Source organism: Sciurus vulgaris (assembly GCF_902686455.1).
Source record: "Sciurus vulgaris genome assembly, chromosome: 3".
NCBI lineage: Eukaryota > Metazoa > Chordata > Mammalia > Rodentia > Sciuridae > Sciurus > Sciurus vulgaris.
In genome coordinates, this window is record NC_136463.1 from 26,820,818 (window position 1) to 26,833,536 (window position 12,719).

At 46.7% G+C, this 12,719-nt stretch overlaps 1 protein-coding gene across 2 annotated transcripts in view; it reads right to left on the reverse strand.

Annotated features, from left to right (window-relative positions):
• Positions 1-12,047, reverse strand: part of FAM117A (family with sequence similarity 117 member A) — a 42,772-nt gene extending 30,725 nt beyond the window's left edge. Inside the window, exon 1 of one of the 2 annotated variants that reach the window (XM_079134285.1) lies at positions 11,794-12,015. In XM_079134285.1, the coding sequence (XP_078990411.1) occupies positions 11,794-11,989 (196 nt within the window). In that variant the 5' untranslated portion in view covers positions 11,990-12,015. Of the gene's footprint in view, positions 1-11,793 lie in introns of both variants that reach the window. The other variant, XM_079134286.1, reaches the window with a different exon arrangement.
• Between the last annotated feature and the right edge of the window lie 672 nt (positions 12,048-12,719).

A 12,719-nucleotide genomic window follows, 5' to 3' on the forward strand; every position in this document is an offset into this window, starting at 1 on the left:
CAGGCTTTTCTCACGTTCCTCCATCTTGCCCTGATTCTGGTTGTCATCTACCTGGCACTTACTTTTGGGTAGGACAGAGCCAGAATAGTGGAGGATTAGAGAGAAGATGTCAAAGAATTGTAAGAGACAGTCCATATAACTTCACAACACCCTAAGGACAAACAACCTAAGTGTATGAGCTGGGGTGGTAACATAGCAAATGCTCACAGATCTACTTCATTTAACTGCCTGGGCCCTTAAAAATCATCCTGAGGACAACTTAACCACAGCTAGATTAATCAAGTCTAAGGCAGCAGCAGGTAAGCGTTTCACATAAAGGATGTGCACTAAAAGAAAAGATTTTCAGAAACCCCCCACCTTTTTTTTTCCTGTTAAGAAGGTAAGGCAAGGCCAGGTAGTGGTGCATAACTATAATCCCAGTTACTCAGGAGGCTGAGGCAGGAGGATCACAAATTGGGGGCCAAATAAGAGCTGAGGGTGTAGCTCAGTGGTAGAGCGGTTGCCTAGCATGTGTGAGGTCCTCGATCTCATCCCCAGCACAACCACAAAAAAAAAAAAAAAAAAAAAAATTGAGTAGGATTCATCCACTTACCCCAACTCTAGCAGCTGGAGAGAAAACACTAGTAAGCAAAAGTGAAGGAATGATTTAAGGGCTTCCAAGGAGCACAGACAGATGCCTAACATGTGGTTTGGCATGAAAGAAAAGGGGCTGGGACACATGGCAGGGTTTGATCCCCTAACTCTGCCTGCCTAGCAATGATTCTCTCCTTCGCATGGCGGTGGAGGAAGGTTCTTAATAAAAGTGAGCCCTTCCTTAAGTGTATGAAATCGTAGCTCCTCTCCCACTTGGTAAGATACGATGCACTGAACCACACAAACACCTTTCCTGAAGCCCACGATATTTATAAGGCAGTGGGTATACCAACCAACGGGAACACAGTGGGGGAACGCTGCCTGGCGTAGGCCCATAACCTGGCATGGCTTCCTAAACCAAACTCTCTGCTTTCCCCCTTAGACCTCTACTGTGTAAACGTCAAGTGGTATTACATTACTCTGTGGCTCTGGTGCAGAAGAGCCTTCTAATTTCATGTAATTTAAGAAATGAAGAGTTGAGCGAAGATCACGGTGAGGGCATGTAATCTTAGAGTAAGGAGGCGGTTCTCCCTAAAGGTACCTGGACATCCTGAACATGTTCCGTGTTTCAGCACACTGCTGCAACCCTGCTGACTCCGCTGCTGGGTCCACGTGTGGCAGGGGCTGGGCGCTCGCAGGCAGCAGGCACCCAATCAGCTGTCAGAATCTGATGCCAACCCTGTCCAGTGCGAGAGGTAAGGCCCAGCTGCAGTCTCCTGAGAGGTGGCCTACTAGAGGGTTCATACCTGGACCCAAACCCTGCCTCTACCCCAATGTGCTTCGTGAACTCAGACGAGTCACCTAACTTCTCTGGGTGTCAGTTGTTCCGTCTGTTAAATGGGGAAGAATAAGAGATGTTATAAGGATGTAGAAGAAAACTTCCATTCTAAAGAACTCCTGCGATTCAAATCAGCCTAGCACATAGTCATTTGTTAAACATTTTATTTGGAAATCATTTCAAATTTATAGATGCAAGGATAAGAATGGTACACAGAACACCCACACAGTCTTTACTAGATTTGCCTATCGACATTTGCCTCGTTTACTTTACTGTTGGCTTTCTTTCACGTGCACTTGCCTTTACACATGCTCTCACACACACATACTCGCCCCCATTCACGCCTGACACCCACTCATTCACACACAGAAACAAGCACTGTCCTTCCTGGGGTTTTGTGTGATGTTCTGTTTGAAAAGAACCAGGAGTTATCTGAGGTGGGAGGTTGGAGCTGAAGAGACAGCACTGGAGGCAAGGCTGCTTGGTGAGGGTTCCACAGCTTTCTCCCCTCCCTGCCTGCAATGCACACAGCAAGCACTCAAGCATTCTGCAGTAGAGGCAAACTAGTACATGGACAGGGACCACAAAAGGACAAAATAAATAAATAAATAAATGAGATTGTTGGTTACTCTTTTCTTTTTTTAAGCAACGAAACCCACAAAAAAACAACAACAAAGCATTTATATGAACCATGGAAACATCTTTATTATACAGAAATGGTTTTGTAATATTTATTGTAATGAGAGTTTATCTTATGAGGCTGGTAAGTAACTGGGAAAGAAAGGCTTCACACAGGCATATAGGTATTAGAACATCAAAGTCTATACAAAATCTGGTTTGGAGATTAGAGCTGCCCGTAACCCTCCAGGGACAGTTAAGATACCTCAGAGAAGCAGGACAGGCAAATCCCTGATACCAAGACCGCACCTAGAGCTTTCTCCCAGAGTTTGAGTCCCTGTTGTCCCCCTTACTGGACCCACTCCAAGCTAACCTAAAGTGAGGAGAGAAATACATGCTCAGGCAGTTCATGTTCCCCCGCTTCTTTCCCACCAGAAGGGAAGTGGGTGCACCAGGGATCCCCTTACATGGAGGACTAAGTTGTCATCAGGGCACGATGCCACCCTCTTGCATCTATAGCCCGCCATGGGAATGTGCCACCCACATTTTTTACCAGATGGTCTTTTGGTTTCACATAGTCACACATTAGAAAGTTAGCCTCTCCTGTAAGCTCCATCCCAGCATTTCTCCCTGACAAGGTCCCAGCTCTGTAACCATGGTTATGATCCCACAGAGGCAGGATACCCATCTGCCTCCAGTGCCCTATCTGTCTATGGTAGCTACACAATCCACATGGAAACTGCATCCTCAACCAACTAGAAACCCTCAAAAGCCACACGCATCACACATGTAATTATGAAGTCACTGTCATCTTCCAATTATCTACATCTAGCTATACCTCACAGGGAAAGTAGAAGTGTGAAAAGCCTATAGCGTGGATGGTCACTCTGGGGTGCTGAAGAAACACACTTCTTTGAAGTCTAATTTCCGATTCTTTTTTGGGTGGTCTAACAAACGAGTCTTTGTTCCTGAAATACAGGTAAACAACCAGCAGGGAAACAAAGGCCAGAGATGTGCTAGGCAGGCAGCGGGGATGCCCAACTGGGGTGAAATTTACAACAGATTCTCATACATATGTGGGAAGAGCTCTTTCCTTAATAAAGCAAAAGGGCTTTATCAGTCCCATGGTCTTGGGCAAATTACTTTTCTGGGTCTCAGTTTCCTTATCTGCAACAACAAGGGCATGTCACCAGCATCTGTAGGACAGTTGTGAGGATAAATGATATTTGAGTATAGACTTTAAGTACCAAGAATGAAACAAATGGAATACACTGTCCAAACTAAAGCTATCTACCCTGGGTTCAATCCCCAATACTGCAAGGGAAAATAAAAAAGACCTAAAGCTATCTATAGTTGCAACTGCTCTGAAGAATACAGGTGAATTTTAGGGCCTTCACAGACTCCTACAGAAGCAGCTGTTATAGTTTTCTGCTGTGAAAACAAAACTACCCAGGATCATGGTTCCACTGAGAAAGCGTCCAGGTGCTGCTTTCAGCACAACCCCCCCCCCCACCCCCCGAATGTGGCTCCCACAGCCCTCCCTTCTCTCCCCACCCTCAGTCCAGACTCTGCAATGTTTACTGTGAAAGCCCTTGGGTGGCATCCCCTCTATCATGCCACGTGCTAGCTATACTGGCCCCACCCCCAGCCTGTGCGTCATATCTGATGGGCACGAGTCACATAGACAATCCCCAAACAGGGGCTGTGCAGCAGGTTTCTGCCAGCCTGCAGCTGTGGGGCAGGGAACGCACGTGTTATCAGCAGTGGTTCTCTCAAAGCCGCGTGGGCGATCAAACAGGCATGGAGCACAAAAAACTCTTAAAAGGAAGGGAGTGTGGAGGAGGGTGGAGGAGGGAAGAGGAGCTGCCTATCCTCCTAATCACATTTTTACTCTGTTCAGAGTTACACTCAGCTAGGCAAGTTTATAAAATCATTTTGACTAAGTCACCAGAGTCACAGCTGGTAACCTCAAAGGCAAGGGAACACAGACTGTGGAGGACAGTTAAATGTCCAGGATTTGGAGTATGATAATGAGCACTTCTTTCCTGCTTTTGCCTATTTTGAGAAGCAGGGAAGAGAAACAGCAGTCCCTGGTATCACAGAATGACGCGTGGCTTGGGAGAAGGGGCTTATGGCCCGATCAACCTCGGAAACCACCCTAAGGCTCATGGGTAATTCTGCTTCCTGGCCTTGGAGGTCACGGATTTTGATTTTGTCGTCCTGATTTTCCTTGCTATCTGGTACAGCACTACTATTCTCAGTAGTGCTTGGTACAATCTACCTGGAGTGAAAGGATATCCAGCATTGTCACAGACTCTGCAGTCCATCACCCATCTCCACTTCAAAGCCTAAAGACAGGTGATCTGGCTTTTTAACAAAATCATAACCAAACCCTACAAATTGGCCATTTCCAAGAATCAATCTGGTAACTGCCCAAGCTCACCCTCTGGCTTTAAATGTGTTGGGAAGAGAACCTACAAGCCCAACAATGACATCCATGGAAATGCCACGTCTTTGCCACCAGCTGGGCTTCAAGCCCAATGACCGCGATGAATAGGAGACCAGTGATTTAAAGAAAGACGGAGCACTAATGCATCAGGGGGGTCGCTTTAAACAGAGGTATTACAGAGGGGGAGCGGTGTGTGGGGACCAGAAGTGGGAAAGACCATTACAAGTGAGCCCGGAGGAGGTGTGGCTCCCTCTCCTCACCCCAACCCCTTTCCAGCAACTCAATCCAACAAGTATTTATTGAGCATGACACTCCCCATCTGCCCTGGCCCTCCCTCTGCAAAAACACTCAAATCTGTTCAAGCTGCAGGGTGAGTTCCATTGCACTTGAACTTGAAACATAAGGTGCCTACCTCTTAAAAAGGCAGCACGTAATTTCCAAGATGGGGCAGAAGGGACTATAGAGGTTTAAAAAAAAGTTAGGAAACACAGCTAGATAATACTACTACAATGTTATGGTTTTTGTTTTTGTTTTTAGGGTTTTTTTTTGCAGGTGGGGCCTCAAACCCAGGGCCTGGCACATGCTCTACCACTGAACGATACCCAATCCCGTCCCAACAATGTCACTTACGAAAGGAAGAGGAGAGAGTAAGAACTTAATTTAATTTTAGAGAGAATAACAACATTGGCCAATCCAAAAAAGAAAAAAAGGTCTGCTCAACATTCCAGTAGTTCTCTAGCCTCACCACAGAGTGAACATTCCTTAATTCTATGCCTCCTCCAGCTTGAAATTTATATATATTTTTTATTTGTGGATGTACTGGATCTGTTTTTGGAGTTGTGTGTTGAATCCTACTTTTAGCCCTTGAGGACATAATACCTTAGAGTACTCTTCCGCAGGTCTTCATTTAGGATCAGATGATAAGGAGATCCAAGTGGCAGAGCTGGTGGGAGACTAGGCTGCTTCCTAACAAGCATGGCACCCCTGGAAGTTACCCGCCATGGGTTAGGATAGGCAGCTCAGGGTCAGAGAGGAGGCACCCCAAGGCACAACTCTACCTTGCCAAACCCTGCCCATCCTCTGAGAAGTCACACTCAGGTAGCCTCGAAGAGAACACAGTCCTTGATTCCTATCACAGGCCCATTGTGTCAGAGCAACAAAAGGCCTCCCCAGTTCTCCCCCTCTTTGATTAGGCAGCGAGAAGTCCAAACTTCTAAGACACAGGCAGGGCTGAGTTGAAGGTACTCCATCCACCCCAGGGCCAGCTATCTGGTGCTCCTGACCAAACCCAAAGACCTGGGCGCCTGAACAGGGCAGGGTGAATGTCTGTACATGGTCTGAACTTCAGTTCCAGGTCCCCCAGGGCTGGACTTGAAATTTTCCTATTATGAAATACTTTGATAGCATTCTTCTAAGTTTATTAAAGCTACTCTTGATTGGCTGTGGTGCTCCCACACAGAAAAGTCAATTGAGGCTTATTTGGGCCTGAGGATAAACATTTAAAAGATTCTAAAGCTAGGCATTCAGCTTTGTCGTGACCCTAGAGGGAGAAAAAAGTGACAGAAAACCAGGAGTTCTGGGGGGCACCAGGAGTTGGGGTCTGCTGTTTGCAGCCAGTTGTACCAGAGCCTCCCACCATGCAGCTGTGCCCAGGAACCATGGACCTTCATGAGCTCCACATGGCTGTGGAGGAAATGGAGCACAGATAATTTATGAACTTCAAACAGGATCCCAAACTTTCCTCTCTGACATCAGGATTTGTTTTTGACCTAACCATGTGAATAGATTTGGCTAATGTTTGGTTAATTCATACCCTGCAAACCAAATAATGGAATCCTCTCTATGAAGATGCAACTCGGCAGAGGAGAAAACTGACCAGATTTCCCACTCAGCCTTTCTTGGTTTCTACTTCTCTTCCCTGCTCCCACTTCAAGGACAAAGAAGGGCAACTTCTATCTTGGAAGAGAGCAAAACTTATTAACCCATGAAGAGACTGTCCACTCTCACTAAACTAACTCGCTGATGGGCATCCACCTGTGCTCTGAACTGGAAAGGAAACACCAGTTTTCCCCTCCAGCCCTTAAAAGAACTCTATTCTGCCCCTGGAATAAGAGTAAGCCCAGGTTAAGTCCAGTCAGAGCACATGAGCTAGTATCAAATAGCATTTTATATATGTGACAGTTTCTGTAGGAGCTCCAAAAAGCGGACCTGTCCCTAGAATATGAAGACTGTGAAGTCTGAATCCTTTGGCAGAGAGTCTGTTCATGAGACTTGTAAGGACCTGGAGGAGGACTCTCCACTTCTAAGGTCTTACCTAGAGGAGGATATTCCATTTCTAACAGTTCCACCAAGATCAAGGAATAGTGGGGTCTTGGGGCCCATCATGTCATTCAGTGTATACTGAATTTAGCAGAGAATGCAGGCAGTGTGCTCTTGGCCGTTAAAGCCCACCAACCACTCTGGCAACACTCCAGGTTAGCCCCATCACCATGAAAGATTTGCAATCCTGCCTCAAATTTCCTAGAGACCCATATCTGCATATTCTTTTACTACCGCGCCCCACTGAAGTTCTCACCCCTCTTCGATTCTTCTCAAAGAATTTAAGATCTCTTAGCTCTATGTTATATAAGTGAAGAACTTCCCATACCATCTAATCCCATGCTATTCAAAACACTGGACCCACACTCCTCCAGGTACCAAAGAGACAAAGACAGACAACATTTAAGATAACATTTAAGAGTCAGATGCTTTAGCAGTGCATTTTGCTGACCATGTGACTAGTTCTGGCAAAGCTATCAAAAGCAGCAGTTAGCAGTGTTGGCCAGGAAGAGCCTGGGGTTTTAATGATGCCCAAATAGAAGCTGCCTCAATCATAGGTTGTAGGGCAATTGTAACTCCTAAAGGACTTTAACTGCACCACTAAGCCTCATTATAGCAAGATGGCTCCTTACAGAGTTAGAAGGTCCAATTCTATTATAATCTATAGGTTGTTTCTGACACAGGCCAGAAAGACCATGGTTTGCTAAGGGTTTTCTCTCTGAATCTCTAATTTGCAACCTCCTTGATATGGTTCCATACCTAGCTAAACACCCATCCCCCCAAAGGACTAAGCTTTCAAAGCAATGCAAGAAAAAGGGCTTAATAATTACCAATAGCATTGCTAATAACAGTGCTGCCTTATATTCATGAAGTAGCCATACTAAACATTTGATAAGAACCACTACTCTTCCTATGTCCCTGTAGGGAAGTCAGTATTTTAGGGCAACCATGACTACTGCCAGCTCTCAATGATCTGTTTAGAAAACTGAAAGGTAATGAGAAAAATTCAAAACAGGAGATATGCCTTAAGTAATTTCCATCTGGTTTTGAAATGTGTTCATTGCAGTTTGAGTTGTTAGACTGAGGAGAGGGGGGACATAAGGGAGGAGGGGGAACAAATTTGCCTAACAGTTAAGCTTTTATGTAAATTCAAATTAGCTATGTCTACTGAACACATGTCACCTGACAGCAGTGGGGGTGGGGAGTCTGGATTCACATGTGCTGATCTTCCACAAAGACTAAGAACTGACTGAAAGCAGATAGTCCTCTTTCCCAGGATGGGGACGTAGCTCAGAGGTAGAGCGCTTGCCTGGCACATGCTAGGCCCTGGGTTCAAACCCAAGCACAAGCAGGATGTGGAAGAATGGTCCCCTTTCCCCTAAAATACTAGTGGGGATACAGGCTTATAGGTTTTATTTACCCTCAGGATTTTCTGAGGAGGTATATGTCACACACATTTAAAATCGCTCTTTACATAGGAATAATGGTCAGGTACAACATTTAGGACAAGGGTAGGCAAACTTTTCTGTAAACTGCCACACAGTGAATATTTTAGGCTTTGTGGGTAGTTTCTATTACAATTACTCAATGCTGCCACTGACAGCATGAAAACAGCCACAGATCATACCCAAAGGAAGAGTGTGGTTGCATTTCAATAAAACTTTATTTACAAAAACAGCAGAGATATGAAACATATAGCCTACAAGCTGTAACAAGCTACAGGCTGGTTTTAAGAAGTTCTGGTGGATAGAGGAGGTTTCAAGGCAGCATTTGGCTTTAGCCAGTTTGCCCCAGAAGAGAAATAATTGGCAAAGTTTGATTAAACATTATCTTCATGGGGCTAGGGGTGTGGCTCAGTGCTAGAGTGCTTGCCTAGCAGGCACATAGGCTCTTGTTTCCATCCCTGGCACTACAAAAACAAAACAGAAACCCCATTATCTTCATTACAGGGCTATAGAGACAGAGACACTAAACAGAATAGGTAAGACTGAAACCCCGAAAAATCCACCTCTCCACCCTGATTTGTCCATCATCAGTGGTCCTGGAAGAACACAAAAGTCAGCAGCCTCTAACTGACCTAAGACACAAAAGAGAATTTAATTTAAGGGACAAGTGCGGTAAGAAATTTATTCTGGGTTTCTATTACCCACTAGTGGCTCTTAGCTTTCTTAGGTTTGACCCTCATTTTTCTCTTCACTCTCACTCCTAACCCAGGTTCATAAAAATGAAGCCATTCCTGTCTTTATGAAGACATCCCTTGTGGATAAACGGTCGCAGAAGGTAAATCCCCCTCTTCACACCACAACCCTTTTTACAAGATCTAATATATCTTGCCAAGAACACAGTAGGGTGTGCGGCATGGAGATAACTGCACAGCCTGAATGTTACATCATTTTGGGATGAGAAACAGAAACAGTGACGACACTTGATTGTTCCTGAAACCCAGTCCCAGCTCACATGCCCTTTTAAACAGTTGGGTTTCGGAGCTCTGTTCAGAAAGTTCATTTTAAAAGATGAGGGAATAAAAATACACAAGGAGCCCTGAAATTCTGAAACCTGCAGTACTGGTTTCAGACCAACCTAGGTTTGCTCTTTGAAGCCTGAAAAGGCAGTGGGCTCTGGCCAACAGTGCTCTCATAAGCAAGCAGCAGCAAACATTTCTTATAGAACCTTCTGGGTTCCTGCCAATGTTCTAAGCGCTTTATGAACTCATTTGATTCTCAGGATGTAAATATTATTATCCACAGATGAGGAAACTGAGGCACAGAAGTTAACCAACTTTCTCAAACCCACAGCTAGTAAATAAATGGCAGAACCTGGATTCAAAACCCAGGCATTCTGGTTCTCAACACCATTCTCTTAAGGGTTTAGATAGCAAGAGATTTTCCTCCATCACGTATCTCTTACTGGCTTAGAGGAAACCACCCCTGCAACTTCCCAAAGCCCTGGAATGAAAATAACCTTCAACATGGAGGTTGAAGTTAACATACAGAAGATCTGATGTGCCTCCAAAGTAAAGGCCAGGTACATTCCTCTAATGCCTGGTCACAAAGAAGTGCACAGGCTCAGGCTAGTCTTCCCCTCTATTTTTTCTTTTTCTTTTACTGAAAATCTGCAGATAATCCCACCATCCACTAGGTAAACGTCTTACTAGTACCTCTGGGACATTGATATGTGGAGAAACCATCAGCTCAATACACAACAAGAAGTTATGCCCTAAGTTACCTGACAAGTTATGCTGAGTTCTAGCTTCCCATGTTTTATCAGTACCTTAGGGCCCCTGACACTACAAAAGGAGCAAGCCATGTAAAGCATTCAGGCATCTAAACCTATACTCTTCCTGTCTGCACTGTTTTCCTTTTAATGTTACCTCTAATTGGAGTCACAAAATAACTGCTCTCAAAATATGATTGCTAATAAATTTCTACAACACAGGCAACCTTTCTGTTGATTTCTATTAAAAGTGACTATGGTTCTGGTGCTTGTTGTTCCACTAACTTCCCTTGGTTTCAAGGAAGCCCAAACAAAACCAACAGGTTTGTAGTCTTGTGGTTTGCTTTATAGCTCATGATAGGCATGAGTTTGTCTGGGCATTGCCTTCTTTTACACCACCAGATTCTACACATACTTTTACTACTCGGTCACCATCTTGCTCCCAGATTTGACCAAGTTTCTATGTTCCAAGATGTGATGCTAACACAGTGAGGTCCAGATAGATTTGGGGGTTTTCTGCCTCACAGACCTGATTAATCTACCAAGTAGGGCACTGTAACAGCTATACTTTCTGGATGGGAATGTGCAGCAACCAATCTTTGTAATCACCCAAAGCTCAAGAGATTCTGGTTTAGAGAATGTCATTAACTGTTAAGATGGCAGGGACCATGACTTTTGTACATTTGGTACAGACTCAGGCTTTGGAAGTGTGCAATGATCTTTTCACATCTGGTGTGAATCAAATGCAAGCCTCACTTTCAACTTATTGCCAACCTCCTCATGCAAGTAGGTTCCTTTTCCGTTCCTAAGTGCCTGCATTTGTGGGTCCCGTCACAGCTTTGAGTGTGAAAGCAAGGTTAAACTTGTTCCTCTCTAGTTTCCCCACACCCACATCAAGCTGCTATTAAGAAACCCTTTCGGTGAGGTTCAGAAAGTGGGGTATTTGCCACAGCGTGCTTGAATGTAGCCCTCACCCCACTGCCACGTTGGCCGGCAATGCTCAGGACAAAACCACCTGGTGGGGGGGTGGGGAGGGGCAAACGGCCTGGGGTTCTACACACATGCACACACTACACAGGATGATTGGAATGAGACAGCCATATCAAGCAGGTCAATGATCTGGGAACAACTTCCAGGCCACACTGAGAGGATTGTAGGGAGAGCTGAGCGTCTGCACCCTAGTAAAAGCCGTTAAACTAACTTATTCCAACGGGTTGAAATTAAATCAGCTCCCGGAGATGGCAAAAAGGGAAGCGCACGTGAAGGGGTGGAGAAAAGAACTCCAGAGCTGTAGAGGGGGATGCTGGGGCCAAATTCAAGCTAGAGAAGTAACACATGGCTCCACGGGGCTCTCCTCCATGCCCCTCCCCCTCCCCGTGCAGGCGTCCAGCGCCCACCGGTTCCTTGCTCCCAGCGCAGCCCTTCGCTCAGGGCGCCCCCATCAAACGCCACTTCTCACACCTCGCTCCCACTCCTTGCATCTTCTACTCACCCCCATAGGACACCTCTGCCCACTTTTTGGTCACGCCCCCAAGCCAGCCTTGATCTGCCAGGTCCCTCCCCTCACTTCCCGGGCCAGATTCCCTGCACGCTCGGTCCCGGCGCTGCACCCAGGTTCACAGCTCCTCCTTCTCTCCCTCCTCCTCGCAGACTTTGTGCGCTCCCTTTTCTTTCCGTGGTCCTCATCTACTTCCCCCTCACACTTCTCCCTGTACCCCTCCCCCAACCGTGCGCCCCCTCCCCCAACGGCGCCTCCCCAGCACCCGCTCCAGGCCCGGCTCACCTGCGCGGCCACCCCCGTCCCGGCGCTGATGCGGCTGCTGCAGCTGGAAGGGGACTGTGGCCCTGAGCGGCTGCAGCCCAGCCCGGGGGGAGCCGGCGGGGACTGGTGGAGAGCAGCCCCGCCGGAGCCCCCCGGTCCCTCCGCGCCCGGGCCCCCAGGCACCTCCGCCTCTGCCGCCCGCTGCGGCCCCTGCCATCGCCCGCCCGGCCGCCCGCTTGCCTCGGCCCCAGAGCGAGCCCCGCACAGTCCCCCAACCCCCGCTGCCGCTGCTTATCTGCCCTACTGGGCGGGGACCGGCCCCCTGAACTCGGAGCTCTAATTGGCCTACAGAACCCCAGACCCCCCCGTCTCAACCAATCCACAGCGGGCTCTTCCTTTCACAAGGATGATTGGTCGATAGGCCTAGCGATCCAAATCAAGAACCCACCCTCACCCCACCCTTGCCGGCTTTCCTATGTTCGAAAAACCGCTGATTGGGCCATCTGGAAGAAGGCTGGTTCTCCAATGCCACCAATGAGAAGGCTTGGAAAGGGGGAGCGTCACACCCAGTCCCAGGTAGTATGCAAATACGGTGTCACGTGACGTCAGACTTGCTGGGGGTGGGGCCGGGCGTAGGTTGGAATCAAGCACTAGTGAAATCTTCATGGGGGGCGGAGTGTCAAACTTTAAGCAGTTGACTGCGTGTAGCACAGAGAAAATGATGACTTCAAAAGTTATTACATTTAGTTTAACCTAGAAACATTAGTTTTTAAATCCTCATAGGACCTCAGTGCAGCTTGCAAGGTCTACACTAAGAACCTATAAATTAATGCAAAGTTTGCATACATTTGCGTGCGATTTGCATTGAATTCGTGCACTTAGTAGCTACCTTGCTTCAAGTGACATCCATATTATTTGTCTTTCTCCATGTTTCCGAGTTCCTACTT